At 38.5% G+C, this 14,707-nt stretch overlaps 1 protein-coding gene across 2 annotated transcripts in view; it reads right to left on the bottom strand.

Moving 5' to 3' along the window:
* The window catches only part of thsd7ba (thrombospondin, type I, domain containing 7Ba), a 213,113-nt gene that overhangs the window by 143,818 nt on the left and 54,588 nt on the right, over positions 1–14,707 (bottom strand). For both annotated transcript variants that reach the window (XM_051959018.1, XM_022193664.2), the window contains exon 3: positions 12,676–12,852. In XM_051959018.1, the coding sequence (XP_051814978.1) occupies positions 12,676–12,835 (160 nt within the window). In that variant the 5' untranslated portion in view covers positions 12,836–12,852. The remainder of the gene's footprint in view (positions 1–12,675; positions 12,853–14,707) is intronic.

The following is a 14,707-nucleotide window of genomic DNA, read 5'->3' on the forward strand; positions in this document are numbered from 1 at the left end:
TGACAGGACCTAAAGGATCTGCTGCCACCGTCTCAGTGTCAGACCACAGGACACAACTAGAGTGCCTCAGTGCATGGTTTGATAGGCCAGAGCTGTTCTGGGAGCTCAAAATCAACACAATATTAGGCAGGTAGTTTTAATATTGTGTCTGTGTGGTGTGTGCATTGAAATGAAATGGATGTTATAAGTGAAAATGAAACAAACTGGGAGAAAATGTGTTTCTTTCAAAATGTAATTGAGAATTCTTTACTAGTACAGGAACGTAATTTTTAGGAGGCAGAGCCGACACGTTTAATCGCGCTCTGAGCAGATATCGTTTTGCAAGAGCGGAAATTGTAGGGAAAACAAATGAAGCATGAAATCTTCAGTATTAACATTTTGCAACCTACCAGATATGTTGATATAGAATTTTTTCCCTCATTTTTATGTGTTCTGTTAATAAAAAGAATAATAAATCCGCACAGCATTATAGTTCCTCCAAAATGAATTTTCTTTTGCAAACTAGTAGGATAAAAATAATTTCCAAAAGAGAAGTTTGGTGCAGGGTTGCTCATCATATAACTCCACACAGCTACTTCTGGGAACAGAACCCAGGTCTCATGTATGCTCTCAATTTCCAGTTAAATGCCTGACATATGCCAACATTCAAAATGCATGATTTCCATTGGCAACATAAGCCAGTGGCAGGATAATCCCAACACAATCCCTTCCTCACAGCCTCTCTCCTCTCTCCTCCCCTGTATATCTTCTGTTCTGACTAGTCTTTTTCAGCACAGCAGTTGATCAAAGGGTAAAATAAAACAAGCGTTGTTGATAGGCAGTGCTCTGCAATCAGAGAATGACTTACATGGGAGTGTTTTCTCGGGAAAGAGTAAAATCCATTTGGCTTCACCTCGCTGTCTCTTCAGTATGTTCCCCACTGGGTCAAATACACGGTAAACAGAGTAGGCTATTTTAACAGGTCTCTGTAGAGGCTGCTGTTCAAACACAGAGAGCATTAACATTTCCCTTTTTCTCTTAGTGTGCGTGATGCATCAGCACGGAGCGCCCGTCCTCCGTAATTCTGAAAAGATCTTTTAAGTGAAGTGAAATGCCCACCTCTGGAAACCGATGTTTTGTCATTAATTATGAAACAATAGGCGATATAGTGATGGAAACAGCGTCTAACTTGTAAGAAGAAATAGGAAATCTTATCAGTTGGTAACCTATTTACTTCAAGCTCTGTCTGCAGTATGGGCTATAAGCACTTGTGCTGACAAAGACCGAGTACTCCAGCATAGAGAGCAGCTTGTCAAGGAAACGGCACCATGAAGAAGATGAACACAAAAGAGCTTTCCCCCCCCCCCCCCCCCCCCTTGCTCTTTCTTTATTTCTTTTTTTGTGTCTGGGTTTAGCTCTCCCGTATATTTAGCAGCTCCTCTCTGGACTCATGCTGCCTCAAACTGGAGTCTGGTTGAGACTTTCAGGCTTAGTTTTAGTAAAGCAAAGAGGAGTTCGTCTCATTAAAACTATTGTAATTACAACAGGCGTGTCATGTTTTGTTAAAGCAGCAAATAGCCTTTTTCAAAATCTGGAATTACAATGAAGCTTCCTCGCAAGAGAGCATTTATATTAAGAATGCTGACAAAAAAGAAAAAAAACAATGAGAGACAGAGTGATAGAGTAATAATGCTATATGACACTGAGGCTTAATTTATTTTGCAGTGTGCAACCGAGAATGTCAGATGCTTTGTCCGTTCATTCCATGCAGTGACAAATTACTTTTATGATCTCTTTATGTGTCTGACCTTTACACGGAGATGCATGAGACAACGTGCAAGGTCACTCACATCAGCCTCAAAACTCAATACTCTCAAGTTCTTGGAAGACATAAAAGAATCGGATATACTCCTGTGAAGCTCTCCCCACTGCTGATGTACTTAATTCTTTGCACTTGGGCCAGTTTGCAGCAGTGGAACAGGAGAATCTCCTGTCAGCAGGTTTACCTTATTTGCATTAAAGAATCTGAAGCTGTTGACTAATCAAATTTCAGTATTGTGACTTTTATACCTTCACTGCATGGATGTATTGTCAAAATTCTTTCGAAATCACTCAGTTTTTATTTCAGCTACACTTATCTGCAAAACCGATTGCCCTTGAGTCATGAAGTGGGATTTCATTTGTCAGTCAGTTACCACGGAAACTGTTTAACAATTTGTGTTTTTGATTTCTCATGTAAAGGAAGAGAAAGTGTACGGATGCCCGAAACCTTACAGTGGTTAGCTTTACATTCATTTTATACATTAATATGAAAGTGATGTTTTAAAGAATAGCCTGCTCGCACAAGTCTGTATCAGACAAAAATCAGAATCTCAGGAGATGCCTTTTATAGATTTCAATACCTGTATGAAAAGAAGCTGCAGGAGCTTTTCTGTAATGACCTTCTATCTCTGATTTCCATCATTTACACAATGACACTCCAGGCTGGGTATTTCCAGTAGCTATGGAACTCATTATAATTACGTCTGTCTTCAGCCACCAACTAGCCATGGGTGTGTGTCATTTCCAATTATTTCTCCAATCCTCTTATGGAAAATTTTAACTGTGGAAGATCTGTCCAGAATTGGAACGTTTTGTAAAAGACTGGCGTGAGAGACCTCTACTGTTTGAAAGGGACTTCTGAGAGAGGAGAGTTGCTCTGAAAGGAAACTCCTCGGTGAGAATCTTCTCATGGGATTAAGGATCTGACTGCTAGGGATCTCCTGCCTCGTGGCGCTCATGAGACTAGCCACCAGCTTTTATGATAACCTCAATCAGCTCCATGCCAGTCAGAGGGAAGGATGCAAGTTCAAAACGAGATCCCAGTTGAATAATCAATGTGGCGAGCTTTTGAAGAGACAAGTCAAATTTTGTCAAGGTTGCTTTGATAGCTGGAATGTTCAGTTTGCCGCTACAAATATGGTGCTTTCAATACCGATCCAATTTATATTAGACAAAGCACAGCACCAGTTTGTCATCTGCTTTATTGTTAAGTGTTTTCCGTCAAAGGTATGCCCAAGGCAATATTTAAAAATGCAGAGTGAATGTAAGTGAGTTTTGAAAAAGCTTGCGATTTGGAATATCTAATTGGAGCAACAGATTTCACTCTCAGATCAACAGTCAGCTTTGAATTTTATGCAACTTGATCCTGATCAGGCTAACTTGGTGTGCTAGATTTAACCTGCCCAAGTGAGATACATTAAGGCAGATAAACCACAATTCTTTATTTCAAACATTAAATGAAACAACATTTGTGCATATTTGTTGGAATTTGCGGAATTATTTTGCCAAGCTGCTTAATGATGATATATAAACAATACAAGGGAACTACCTGGAAAGTTTTACAGTGTTTGCAAAAAGCAAAGAGAAACAGAGGTGTCTTCTAAAAACATGCACCTAAACTGTTTTCTCAGTTACATTTGAGGGAAATTTCACATTTGTCTGTGATGCATTACGGATACATTTCTAAATAACAGATCAGTTATTAAGTTGATGGATTGCTTTCCACCTGTCAGCCCTTTTTCATCCAACTTATCATGGACTGTGTCACTCTGACGCCCCATAAAATGGTAACCCAACCCCAAAAGCTTCAAACGGGTTGTGCATTTTAACCCAAACCAGCATTTTCCTAAATCTAATCAAACTGCAAGTGCAAAAGAAACTTCACTCCAAGAGTAATGTTGCCACAAACCCGAGTCTCTGGGGTGAAAGTCCTGTTGCAGACTTCCAACCTTCTAATGTGGCCTTTGTGGCTGTGAAATTGAAAACATTTCCTACTACATTAGAGTGTTTCTTCACCAGGAAGAAATATATTTCTTTCAAGAATGCAGCTTAGTTGTGAACGTACATACAGCTTTGGAGACAGGGTTGACAGAAAACACATGTCAAGTGCACATCATAAAAGAAATGCTCTGTGAGAAGAAATAGGAGCTACAATAAAGGATTTTTCTCATTGAAATTTTTGGTGTATACTAATAATAATAATAATAATAATAATAAGACAACCCAGGTGACTCTTTGATAAATGACATTACAAACGACTGGCTTGCTACAGTCATACAATATGCAAAGTGTGAACTATTTCTCCTTGCTAAGATACACAAACATATCTAGACTCACAATTGTACCAACACAAAGTTTAAAAAATGCATTTTAAACACAATCATTGTTCTTATCTGCTACAAAGTGTTTTGATGGAATTCTTGTCTATTTATCCTATCAGTCACATCTAATCTCTTCAGATATGTGTGTGATGCACAACAATGTTTAATTATTCAACAGAAGGAGGTTGTGCGATGTTAATGTGTGGTTGCTGTCAGACAAAAACGTGCTGTGACTTATCCGTCACTGCGGATAGAGACAGATGATAGAAATTACTTCTGAAATCACACTGCTGATCTTGAACTTAATATTCATGCTGGATTTGTCTTTGTTAATTCCTTAAGTGTTTGTCACATGTCACATTACCGGCTGGTGTGCTGCAAATGTTTTCACAGCATACAGGGCAGTGCAGCGGCAGCAGTTTTCCACTCAGTGTGAATCATTGCTTTTTTTCTTTTAAAACTTTCCACTTGCAACAGCTGAAATCCCACTTTGACAGGGATCCACAACTGTTGTCAAACTGCTGACAACTCCAGAGCCCACAGGACAAATCACCTGGCAGTATTTATCATTATGGCTGCATTAGAATAAATCAGTAGAGAGGGTGTTTTCTGGAGAGAGAAAAATAACATTTAAAAAAAAGTACATTTTCTATCTTGCCCTCAGAATCTTTTTAACAAACAAAATCTGTCTGAGTGTAAAAATAAACAGAAGCAGCATCAGCAAAAAAAAAAAAAAAGCATATTGGTATTCAAGCTGGAATTGAGACATTACTGGAGGCTAGAGGTGATTTCTAGAAGCACTGTGCTTAGTCGGTATATCACAGCACTTTATAATTTAAGATCACAGCTAAAGGCAAGATTTCTCACTAGAGAATTAATATTCTGAAACAAAAAAACTAATCTATGGTGTTATTTGTGCACGTAGCTGACATATGGGGACCACTGAAGGAAAAAAGAAACTTGTGAAACTGACTGCTACTAAAAATTTAAGTATTTTTAATCCAATGATTCAAATGTAAGCAGGTAAATACACAAACCTAAAGAAACATGAACCTCAGTCTCATATATTTATCACCACTGGCTGCAGCAAAAAACTAGCACGTACACCAATCAGCCACGAACACGTTAAGTGAATAACATCTCATTACAGTGGCACCTGTGAGTGGGTGGGAAACATTAGGCAGCAAATGAACAGTCAGATCTTGAAACTGAATGTGTTGGAAGCAGAAAAAAAAAAAAAATGGGTAGAGTCGGGATCGGAGTGACTTTGATAAGGGTCAAGTTGTGATTGTTACACAACTGAGTCACAGCATTTTCAAAATGGCAGATCCCGTGGGGTGTTCAAGGTCCCAACACTCAGTGATTAAAGGCTGGCCTGTTTGGTCTGATCTTACAGAAGAGCTACTTTAGCACAAAGTGCTGAAACCCTTAATGCTGCCTATGATAGAAGGGTGTCAGAACACAACAAACAGTGGATCACAGCTTGCTCTATATGGGGCTTTACAGCCACATACCAGTCACAGTGCCCATGCTGACCCCTACCCCAATGCTGAATGTTGGTAATGGGCATAAGAAAATTGGACAATGGAGCAATAAAAGATGAATTATATTTTCTTGTGCTTCATATAAAAGGAAGGCAAGCTGGTGGAGGCAATTTTCTGTTTGGAAACCTTGGGTCCTTGCATTCATATGGATGTTAATTTGACTCATATCACCTACCAAAACACTGTTGCACATACACCCCTTTAAGGCTACAGTATTACGTGATGGCAGTCGCCTCATCTAGCAGCATAACACACCCAGTCACACTGCAGGAATTGTTCAGGATGGTTTTGAGGAAAATGACAAACAGCTCAAGTTGTTGACTTGGCTTCCAAATTCCACTGATCTCAATCTTATCAAGCATTTGCTTGAGATGTGCTAGAATATAAAGGCTGACCCACGGATAATCCACATCACAGCTTACAGGATCTGAAGGGTCTGATGCTAATGTCTTGGTGCCTAGTACCACTGGAGAAATACAGAGGTCTCCTGGAGTCCATACTTCAATGGGTCAGAGCTATTGTGGCAGCAAGACGGGAGCTACACCATATGAGGCAACTGGCTTTAATGTTCTGGCTGATTGGTATAATACATACAGCAACATAACTAATGTGTACAGGTGGACAGTTAAGTTCTATGAAAACTTGCAGATAACAAAAAATATACACAAAGACTGCAAATGTGGTGGTAAAAATTTCAGATGAAAATGGAATGTCTCAGTTTGACATTGGAGTGGATTAGTCCAGTTTATCAGTAAAGAAAAAAAAAAGATTACAGTATAAGGATTGGGAACCATTGTATCAGAGGTTGCTTCTTGCAGATTTCCAGGATTATGTTGTCTGGTTATGTGACTTCATAGGGCATGAAGTCAGCTGAGCTGCTGAATGAAAAAAGAGACTGTATCAACACTGTAAGACCTCTCACAAGACCTTGGAAGAATAAACTCATACTTTTATCATTATCATAAAAAATATAAGTCATCACTCATAATTTTCTAGTTATTTTCCATTTACTTTCTCTTTGGAACTGTAGAGACAATTTTGAAAGTTTTTTTTCCTGTTTGTGAATTATGCTGAGAGTTTCCTAAAGTCATTAAATTAATTTGCTAAGAAACATAACTCACAGCACTTTGAGACTTAAAACTTTTCAAAGATCTATTGGGTTTTTAGTTTGCGGAAAACAAATATGACAGGAACTAATGCATGTTAAAATAAGTCATAAATTAATTAACAACAGCATAAATGAACTAGTCTACTAAACTGACAAGTGTTTATGCAACATGTAATATTTAACCAAAACAGAGTTTGGTGGTGTTAGAAGAGCAAATTGTGAAACAAGAAGTTATTTTTTTATTGTGTTATTATGTTATCAAGTTGCTTGACTCAGGGGGAAAGGGGTAATTTCAGGGTGTTTGACGATGGGTAGATTAGGAAGTCAATGTTTCAATTCACGGGGGGTCTCCAGACAACATAATTTCAATTTGTGAAAATAAATACTGGTAAGCATCAGCATTTCCAGTGCTGCAATGAAATATATAAGAAATACACCAAATCTAATTACATTCCTGTCCACTCTGGTCAGTGTGGCTGATATTCAATGATTTGTGTAACACGATATTTAAGCTGCTTTCATGAGTTATTTTGTTTGTGCTATTTTGTGCATTTACGTGCAGTCACATTAGAATGGTTTGTGTAGCGTTCACTGCTTCCAGAGCTTTCAGTTCAGCACCTCTGCATAACAATTTTTGTATGCAGTGACAAATTAGAAACAGGTCAGTGTTCCTAAGTCGTGTCTTTTTTCCCCTCTTTTTTTTAAAGTCCTGGGTTCTGACACGTTTTCACCTCCAGCAGCCTTCTGAGCTTTAATTAAGCACTATGCTGCATGTGTTAGCCTGTGGTCTTCATATTTAGCTAGTCTGAAGTATGTTTATTGATATCCAACGTGAGACTAGAATTACCTGCACTGAAGTCATTTCTGAAAACTTTCCCTTGAATTATGAAGAAGACCTGCTTATGTGGATGGATCGCCAAAAATGCCATTATTTAGTATCCTTAATATCACATTTACATTACAAAGCTCAGTACAGGAAATGCATCATTCTCGAGAGATGACGATAACACTATTGTTAAGCTGTCTCACAATATTTTGAATCCAATGTCACAGTAGAACGTGAACGCAAATAAATGTCAAAGTAAGTGAGTGTTCAAGGTTGAACTGAAGGTTCTCTGTAAAATTCTGATTCCTCCACACAGTAAGGGCTTTGGATACACTGTCCTGTCCTCAATCTGAATTCAGCTTACAGTGTGTGAGTAAACATGTTATGGTAAGACACAGAGTAGATTATCTGATTTTCTACAATAAACAGTTTTCTTTGGAACATGTCTTTTGTGATTCACGGCTTATCTCTCTCAAGGATCTTTACAGGGATAGCATCATCACATGAAATGCAAATAAAGGATTTATTTTTTGGTTCCCCTTGTTGCTTCAGTCAAAGTCTCAAAATTCAAATTATTCTGGCCAGCACTGCACATAACATTTACTGTGCACGCCACATTAATAAAGAGCCCTTGGTTGTTCCTCCAGAACCCCCTCGTCAGGCCAAATTTTGATGTCTCTTACAAAACAATTCTATGATTTACAAGCTGTAAGATTCACTATAATCGAGGTGCTGTTTGGTGTTGCTTAAAAAGGAAATTACCATGCGTGTAATTTGATATTGTTGAATTGCATCATCTCATCCAGTGATGTTAACTGCCTTAAAATGCATTTGCCTAATGTGATTTTTGTCTTTGTCACCATAAATCAAAAAAGTCCTCTGTGAATAATTCAGTGCCATTTGGTTGAAACTGAAATGCTCTGAGACTTGATCCTTGCACGCCGCCTCCTTTGAGCTTATTTTTTCAGAAACAACAGAAGCCCTCTGCAGCAGTGATGTTTGATTTCAGCTTTGATGGTGCAACAGTGTGGTGAGATTGCAAATAAATACACTCAGGCTCTGAAATGAAATGTAAATGTTGCCTGACTGTATCAAAGCACACATGAGAATTTGGGTTAAACATCACGTACATGCAGGATCGTGCTGAATGGTGTTACTGTAGTTGGATGCAAAGTCAGTGGGACCTTGTGTCCACATAGAAACCAATTATGACATCAACTTTTCTTTTCTCCTTACATAAATTCTGTATATGCATTTTGTTAATTTCAGGTTATTTGCATTTGAAATTTTGATTTTTAGACCTCTTCAGCACTTACAGACTTGAGTTCTTCTGACTTAAAATAATGAATCCAATGAATGCTCACCTGAGAGTTGACAAAAAAGAACTCTTTAAAGCAGCGTGATGAGTACACCAACAGACTGCCCAGTATGTCTTTTTTGGACAACAAAAAGCCTCGAGAGACTCTTAGTTTTTGTAGTTAAATGAAAACAGACATGATGAAACACAGCAGTTTTGGGTTTTTTTATAATATTGAAAATCATGCTAACCATGATTAAAGGTAAAATTAAATTCAGTCCCTACCTGCATATACACTTCTAAATTAATTATGTGCCCTGGAGCAGCTTCACATATCGTCATTGTACCCTGTCTGGAATAAAACGTCCTCAGAGACTGAAGCTTTAAGTTCGTCATGCAAAAATGGAAAGACAAGCCGCAGATTCAACTTCAAATTCTAAGTTTAATGAGTTTATTGCAGCAAGTTCAGTCAACTCATCTCAGTTACCTGACCTAATTATTTAGCCAAATTTCTGTTGAGTCACACTTGTTAAGTTGGCAGGAAGACGTATAGTTTTAAGTTGAACCAATTTAAAATGATTTACAGTATAAGACAGGGTCCTGTAGTTTCACTCTCATAAGCTCTGTGATTAATCCAGCAGGTGCTGAGAGTCCTCTCATTAAGGAAAACCTTCATTGATTTCTCAATCTTTTGAAAATCATTGCCCTTCAGTTGAATCTTACAGCTGCAAGTTCCCACGTAATGCAGATGAACGGGAGCATCCATTTTATTGTCTCTAGAGGAAATCGAGCAACGACACATTAAATAACATTGCTTATTGTGAAAAAGAAAGAAATATGAAGTATTAGGAGGAAAATATAGCTGCTTAACAAATACAAATGCATACTTCTAATCACAGTGCTAGCTACTATGCACAGTCTCCAGAGTGTTGTTAAAATTATGTTGGAATATCACAGTTTTCTCCTCAGACATGAAGATACTTCACTTTCTACTAGTTGGATTCCCTAGTCAGTCCGACAGAAAAGACAAACTTAGGAAAAGGTGCTTTTTTTGTTTTTGGGAAGAAGAAGCTTTGATGTACAATACGGCCCCATCTGGGATGAGCTCTCACATGTACCTATGAAAGCAGTTCTTTTCCTGTTTCTTAAACTTGGCTGTAAAAAAGAAATAAATATAAAAAATAACTTCTGAGAGGTGAATTCCAACATTTTAAAGACCTTCTACAGAAAAATTACGCTCATCTCAAGGATGAGAAATGAAAACCCTGGAGAGAAGATCTTACTTACTTCAGTAGACTAAAGCTGACACTGGATGAGCACAGTGTCATGTTTAAACGCAGATGCTCATGGAAGTGAAAATAAATCCAGTTTAAATACTCAGGTTCAGATATCTGTATTCTGGAGCAAACAGGACAATATATTACATCTTGAAGTTCAAAGACTAAATTTAAAAGGCAAAGAGTATGCAAACACTACCTACATTTCTAAATTATTTACCCCAGACATAAAACTAGTCATATGCAATCCACAATGTAATGATAAGTCAGTTTAAATATGAATAAATTAAACAAAAAACAGTCATTCATATAACACTGTGCTGCACCGGCTGACAGAACAAATGTGATTTAGAGGTTTTTGCAGAGAAAAAATAGCTAAACTATAATCTTTGCTATATGCAAAAGCTCTTGTAACATTTTTATTACAGATAATTTGATATCAGTAAAAAAAAAAAAAAACAGAACTGTCACCTTTTGCAGAGAAGCAAAAACACTTACAGGCTGACGTGGCAGCTGTTAACTCCTATTACCGTCTCATGATTTGTTCTGATGCATTACTTTGCAGTGTGCTGTGAGTTAGTGGCAAATGTGTAGCTTGTAGCTCACAGCTAAAAAGGGCAAGTATGGATGTTTGAAAGGGAATGTCTTTGAACAGTCACTTTTCTGAGTTAAATAATAGTCCCATTAGGCGCAGTGTTTCAGTGCTCCATTCTGTTCTTCAAGACACACTGATGAAGGTCAAGCTTAAATGGCTCCAGCTCCCTGTTTGAGCCTGAGACTCACAGCTTAGCCACAGCTGTGGGAACTGGCTCACACAAAAGACTTACCCCCACAATGCTGCTGGCCTAGATAGACACACCAAACACACAATAGGATGGCTGTGCTAATTTAGAGCAGATCTTCCCTATGATGACAATTCCAAAATTAAAAGCGCTGCTTGTTGGCTAAATTAAGCCTTCAAATATATCATGTCTGTGCCGGTTAAGTTGGGTCAGAATCTGCCGACATGGACTCGGATTTGGCACTGACAGTGAAACGTTTAAACCAAATGACACCAAATATGTGCCCGCCACACAGCATGGTTTCTATACAGTTGATCACACTGTGCCGTAAAAATGAAATTTATGTTAGATTTCACTTCAAAGCACTGGGATACCAGCTGTCACAGTCACACAATTTCTCTGCAGTCAACCAGATATTAGAAGGATAAATTCAGGGGTGAGGAATGTTATGTTTGAGATTTCCTTTCTCGTCTCTAAATTGATTTTCATTTCCAGTTAAGAAACAACTCATAAGCCATCTTAGCTCTGTAAGGATGTCAAATCCTCACACTTGGTGTTCCGGTTACATCCCTTTTGAACATAAGCTCTTTCAAGTGAAATTAATCAATCTCTTTATCACTTGGGCAGTGTCATTACCCAACCACAGAGTGAGAAATGAAAGTGCTAATCGCACAGCAAGTGGGGGTTTTGTGTGGGAAGGCCAAGTTTTCCTCCTCAAGCTGCTTTGCAAATGCATTTTCAATTGAATTTGTGAAGCGAGTAAAGGATGAATCGAGAGCTTACCTCAAAATTCCCCCTATAAGAGAGTAACGTATGGCATCGGTTTTCAGCACAGTTTTCCAGAGGTAATTCAGTCCCACATATGATAAATGTTTCTGTGTAAACCACAAGATGGATGCCTATAAAGGTATCTGTGACATGTACAAAACACAATAAAACACTGAATCCATACTGTACATTTCGTCTCAGTGCTCACGGATCGATACATACGATACGGTATCAGCCTGTCCCTGGAAACAATGTCCTCCAGGCATAACTGGGGCCATAAATCCGCTCAACACACCAAGACATGCTTACTTAGTGTGACATTTCTTTCATTAACGGTGTTATGCGTTATGCCAAAGCATATACATTGTTACTAAAACATTTGAAGACGTGTTTGTCACTTTGAGACTGTGGATGAACAGTCAGTCAGAAAAGGACATTATTATGCTAACCACTCAAGTGTTCAGGCCAAGGTTTATGCTCCCCATGTGTGTCGGAAAGACGAGGATTACTCCCCCAACGAAACAGGTTTTAGTGAAAATGAATGCAGTTGTACAGTATTTTTCCCCCTATAATGAGAGGTAGTAATGACTGTCTAACTCTAGTGTGTGTGTGTGTGTCTGCATACGAGAACGTGTGAAAGTGTGTGTTCACGCAGTGTATCCCTCTGTATGACCCTTAATAGGTTAAAATAAAAACAATTGTCTCGTTAAATCCTTACATTTAACTGGAACAAAAACAAGTATATTTTATAGAATGCCATTTATGATATTCAAACAAGTGTAGAGCAGCAAATTGCAATTGTACACCTCAGTGTGAGGAATTATAAGTGACTACATCTGCCAATTTTGCTCCACAGGTTAAAGTAATTTGACCTACATGATGAATATTCAAACAGTGAAAAGGCACATTTATTAACACACATGTAACAAAAGCTAATGATTAAATATTTTACCTGCTCTCCATGAGAAATGGTGGTCTTTAGGAAACACAATGTCTGAATGGACTGGAATGGAAAAGAGAGACAAAAGGAGGAAGAGACTGAGGTAGTTCCCAGCTTGCCGTGTCCAGGCAATGACCCCAAAGTCATCTTTTAGAGTCATAGTCCAGTCCATTGCTTCCTCTCTTACTCCTGTGGGGAGAAAATGAAATTTATTAGTGACGCACTCATAAATATGGACAGAGACAGGGGCCGGAGAAACCAGAGGAAAAAATGGGTAGAGAATGTCACTCAGACACTCTGAGGCCACGGTATCAAAAACGTCCCACTGAAACCTCCAGCCCAGAAACATAATATTCAGAGTCATCTTCCAAAGAATATCACACTCTCTCACACATGGACCACGGTGTTTGTTTGGATCGTATCGGATTTTTCTTTTCTTTTTCTTATACGCAGCATAAAAATATACATAATGTGCCTGCTTCTCCTACCCAGAACAAAAATAATTAGTCAGAGAGACATGAGGATCGTAGCCTCCCAAGGTAGAAGTGGAAACAAATATTGAAGGAAGGGAGACTATAAGCTTGGAGTAATACAGGGTATTAGTACCTTTTTATTGCAACTCATTTATCCCTATCTCCTGCTACTGTGATTCATGTCCTAGGAGTGTTAGGGATTAGTCCTGGATTCACTAGGCCTCTAATTGTGCTGCACCAACAGCAAAACTAATGAATATGGAATTGAATCTGTAGCACCTGATGCTTTGAGAGACTGGTGTTCATGACTGCAGTGGTTCATTTTCCAAAAACAAATTTTCTTACACTGTATAACACTTGGGTATTGAGAAATTTGTTATTATTGACTTATCGTCCCGCCGAGCACCCTCTGCAGTCATGTTTTTGTCAATTTGCAATCATGGGACTCGATACAACAATACTTTCTGGTAGACAATAACCATGAGTGTAACAGATAATTGGGTTAAAATTAAGTTAAATTGCATGACGTGTCCAGCATAGGGAGCTGCTGCACATAAAAGAAGTTGTATCAGTGATCTGCACATCCTGTACCGATTTGCTTTTGAGTTTGCTCTGGAATTCATTTTATTTTAAATTAAAAATGTCGGTGGATGGCTGTAATCTGCGGTATTGTTTGGATTTCCTCACCAAAATGCATTTTCTGACCTGCTGAACATGAGCTGCATCACGACAACGGGAAAATCAGTCGTTAATTGAATTTTTCAGTTAACAATGGCAGATCGCCACAACACAGTGGGTTCACCACATTTTGCCTCGATAATTAAGTATCATAGCGAGTGTCTAATGGCAGATTAACTGCTGAGAGGCGGCAGGCATTGGAGATTTAAGATTATTTACACATGGTATGTCTGTAAAAGTGTAGGGTGCTGAATTATTTTTGCTTGATTTCATTCAGGGAAATTAGATTTTGACTTTGCTGCTTTAGCTACATTTTGGTGGGGGCAAAATTTGTCTAATGAGAAAGAAATGCAAGGATGGAGATGGCTTGGTGCCCAGTTGTGAGCTGCCAGATGCACGGTTTTTGATAGACCGTCCAATTTTCCTTTTTTGCTTTGATGTGTTATTCTACAGTCTAAAGTGTCCTTTTTTGTTGTGTGAGAGGCTTTTAAAGTCAGAGCAAACACAAATTTGAGGTTTGGCAGTTTGGCATATGTCTTTTGTTTGCATCTCTCTTCAATACCAATCGACAGTCTGCTGCATATGATTCCGTCCACCAAAAGAATAGTGATAGACTAAACTATCTCCTTCTGTTTTTAATAACTGATCAACTTTGAATAGAATGTACACATTGTTATTTGTTTTGTTTTGTTTTTTCCTCATTAGACCTGGTCTTTGTCTCACGTTTTCTGATGGCTAGAAAATGTATTCTATTTGGATGAGTGAGCAGCCTAGTCTGGCACTCACACCGCCATATGCCAATTAGACACCTCTGGTTGCTGATTACTAGCCATCCTCTCAGGCTGCACTGCTCTGGAAGCCATACCTGACTGCACCTAGATTACATCCTCCCT

This window comes from Acanthochromis polyacanthus, chromosome 14, assembly GCF_021347895.1.
Source record: "Acanthochromis polyacanthus isolate Apoly-LR-REF ecotype Palm Island chromosome 14, KAUST_Apoly_ChrSc, whole genome shotgun sequence".
In the NCBI taxonomy this organism is placed as follows: domain Eukaryota; kingdom Metazoa; phylum Chordata; class Actinopteri; family Pomacentridae; genus Acanthochromis; species Acanthochromis polyacanthus.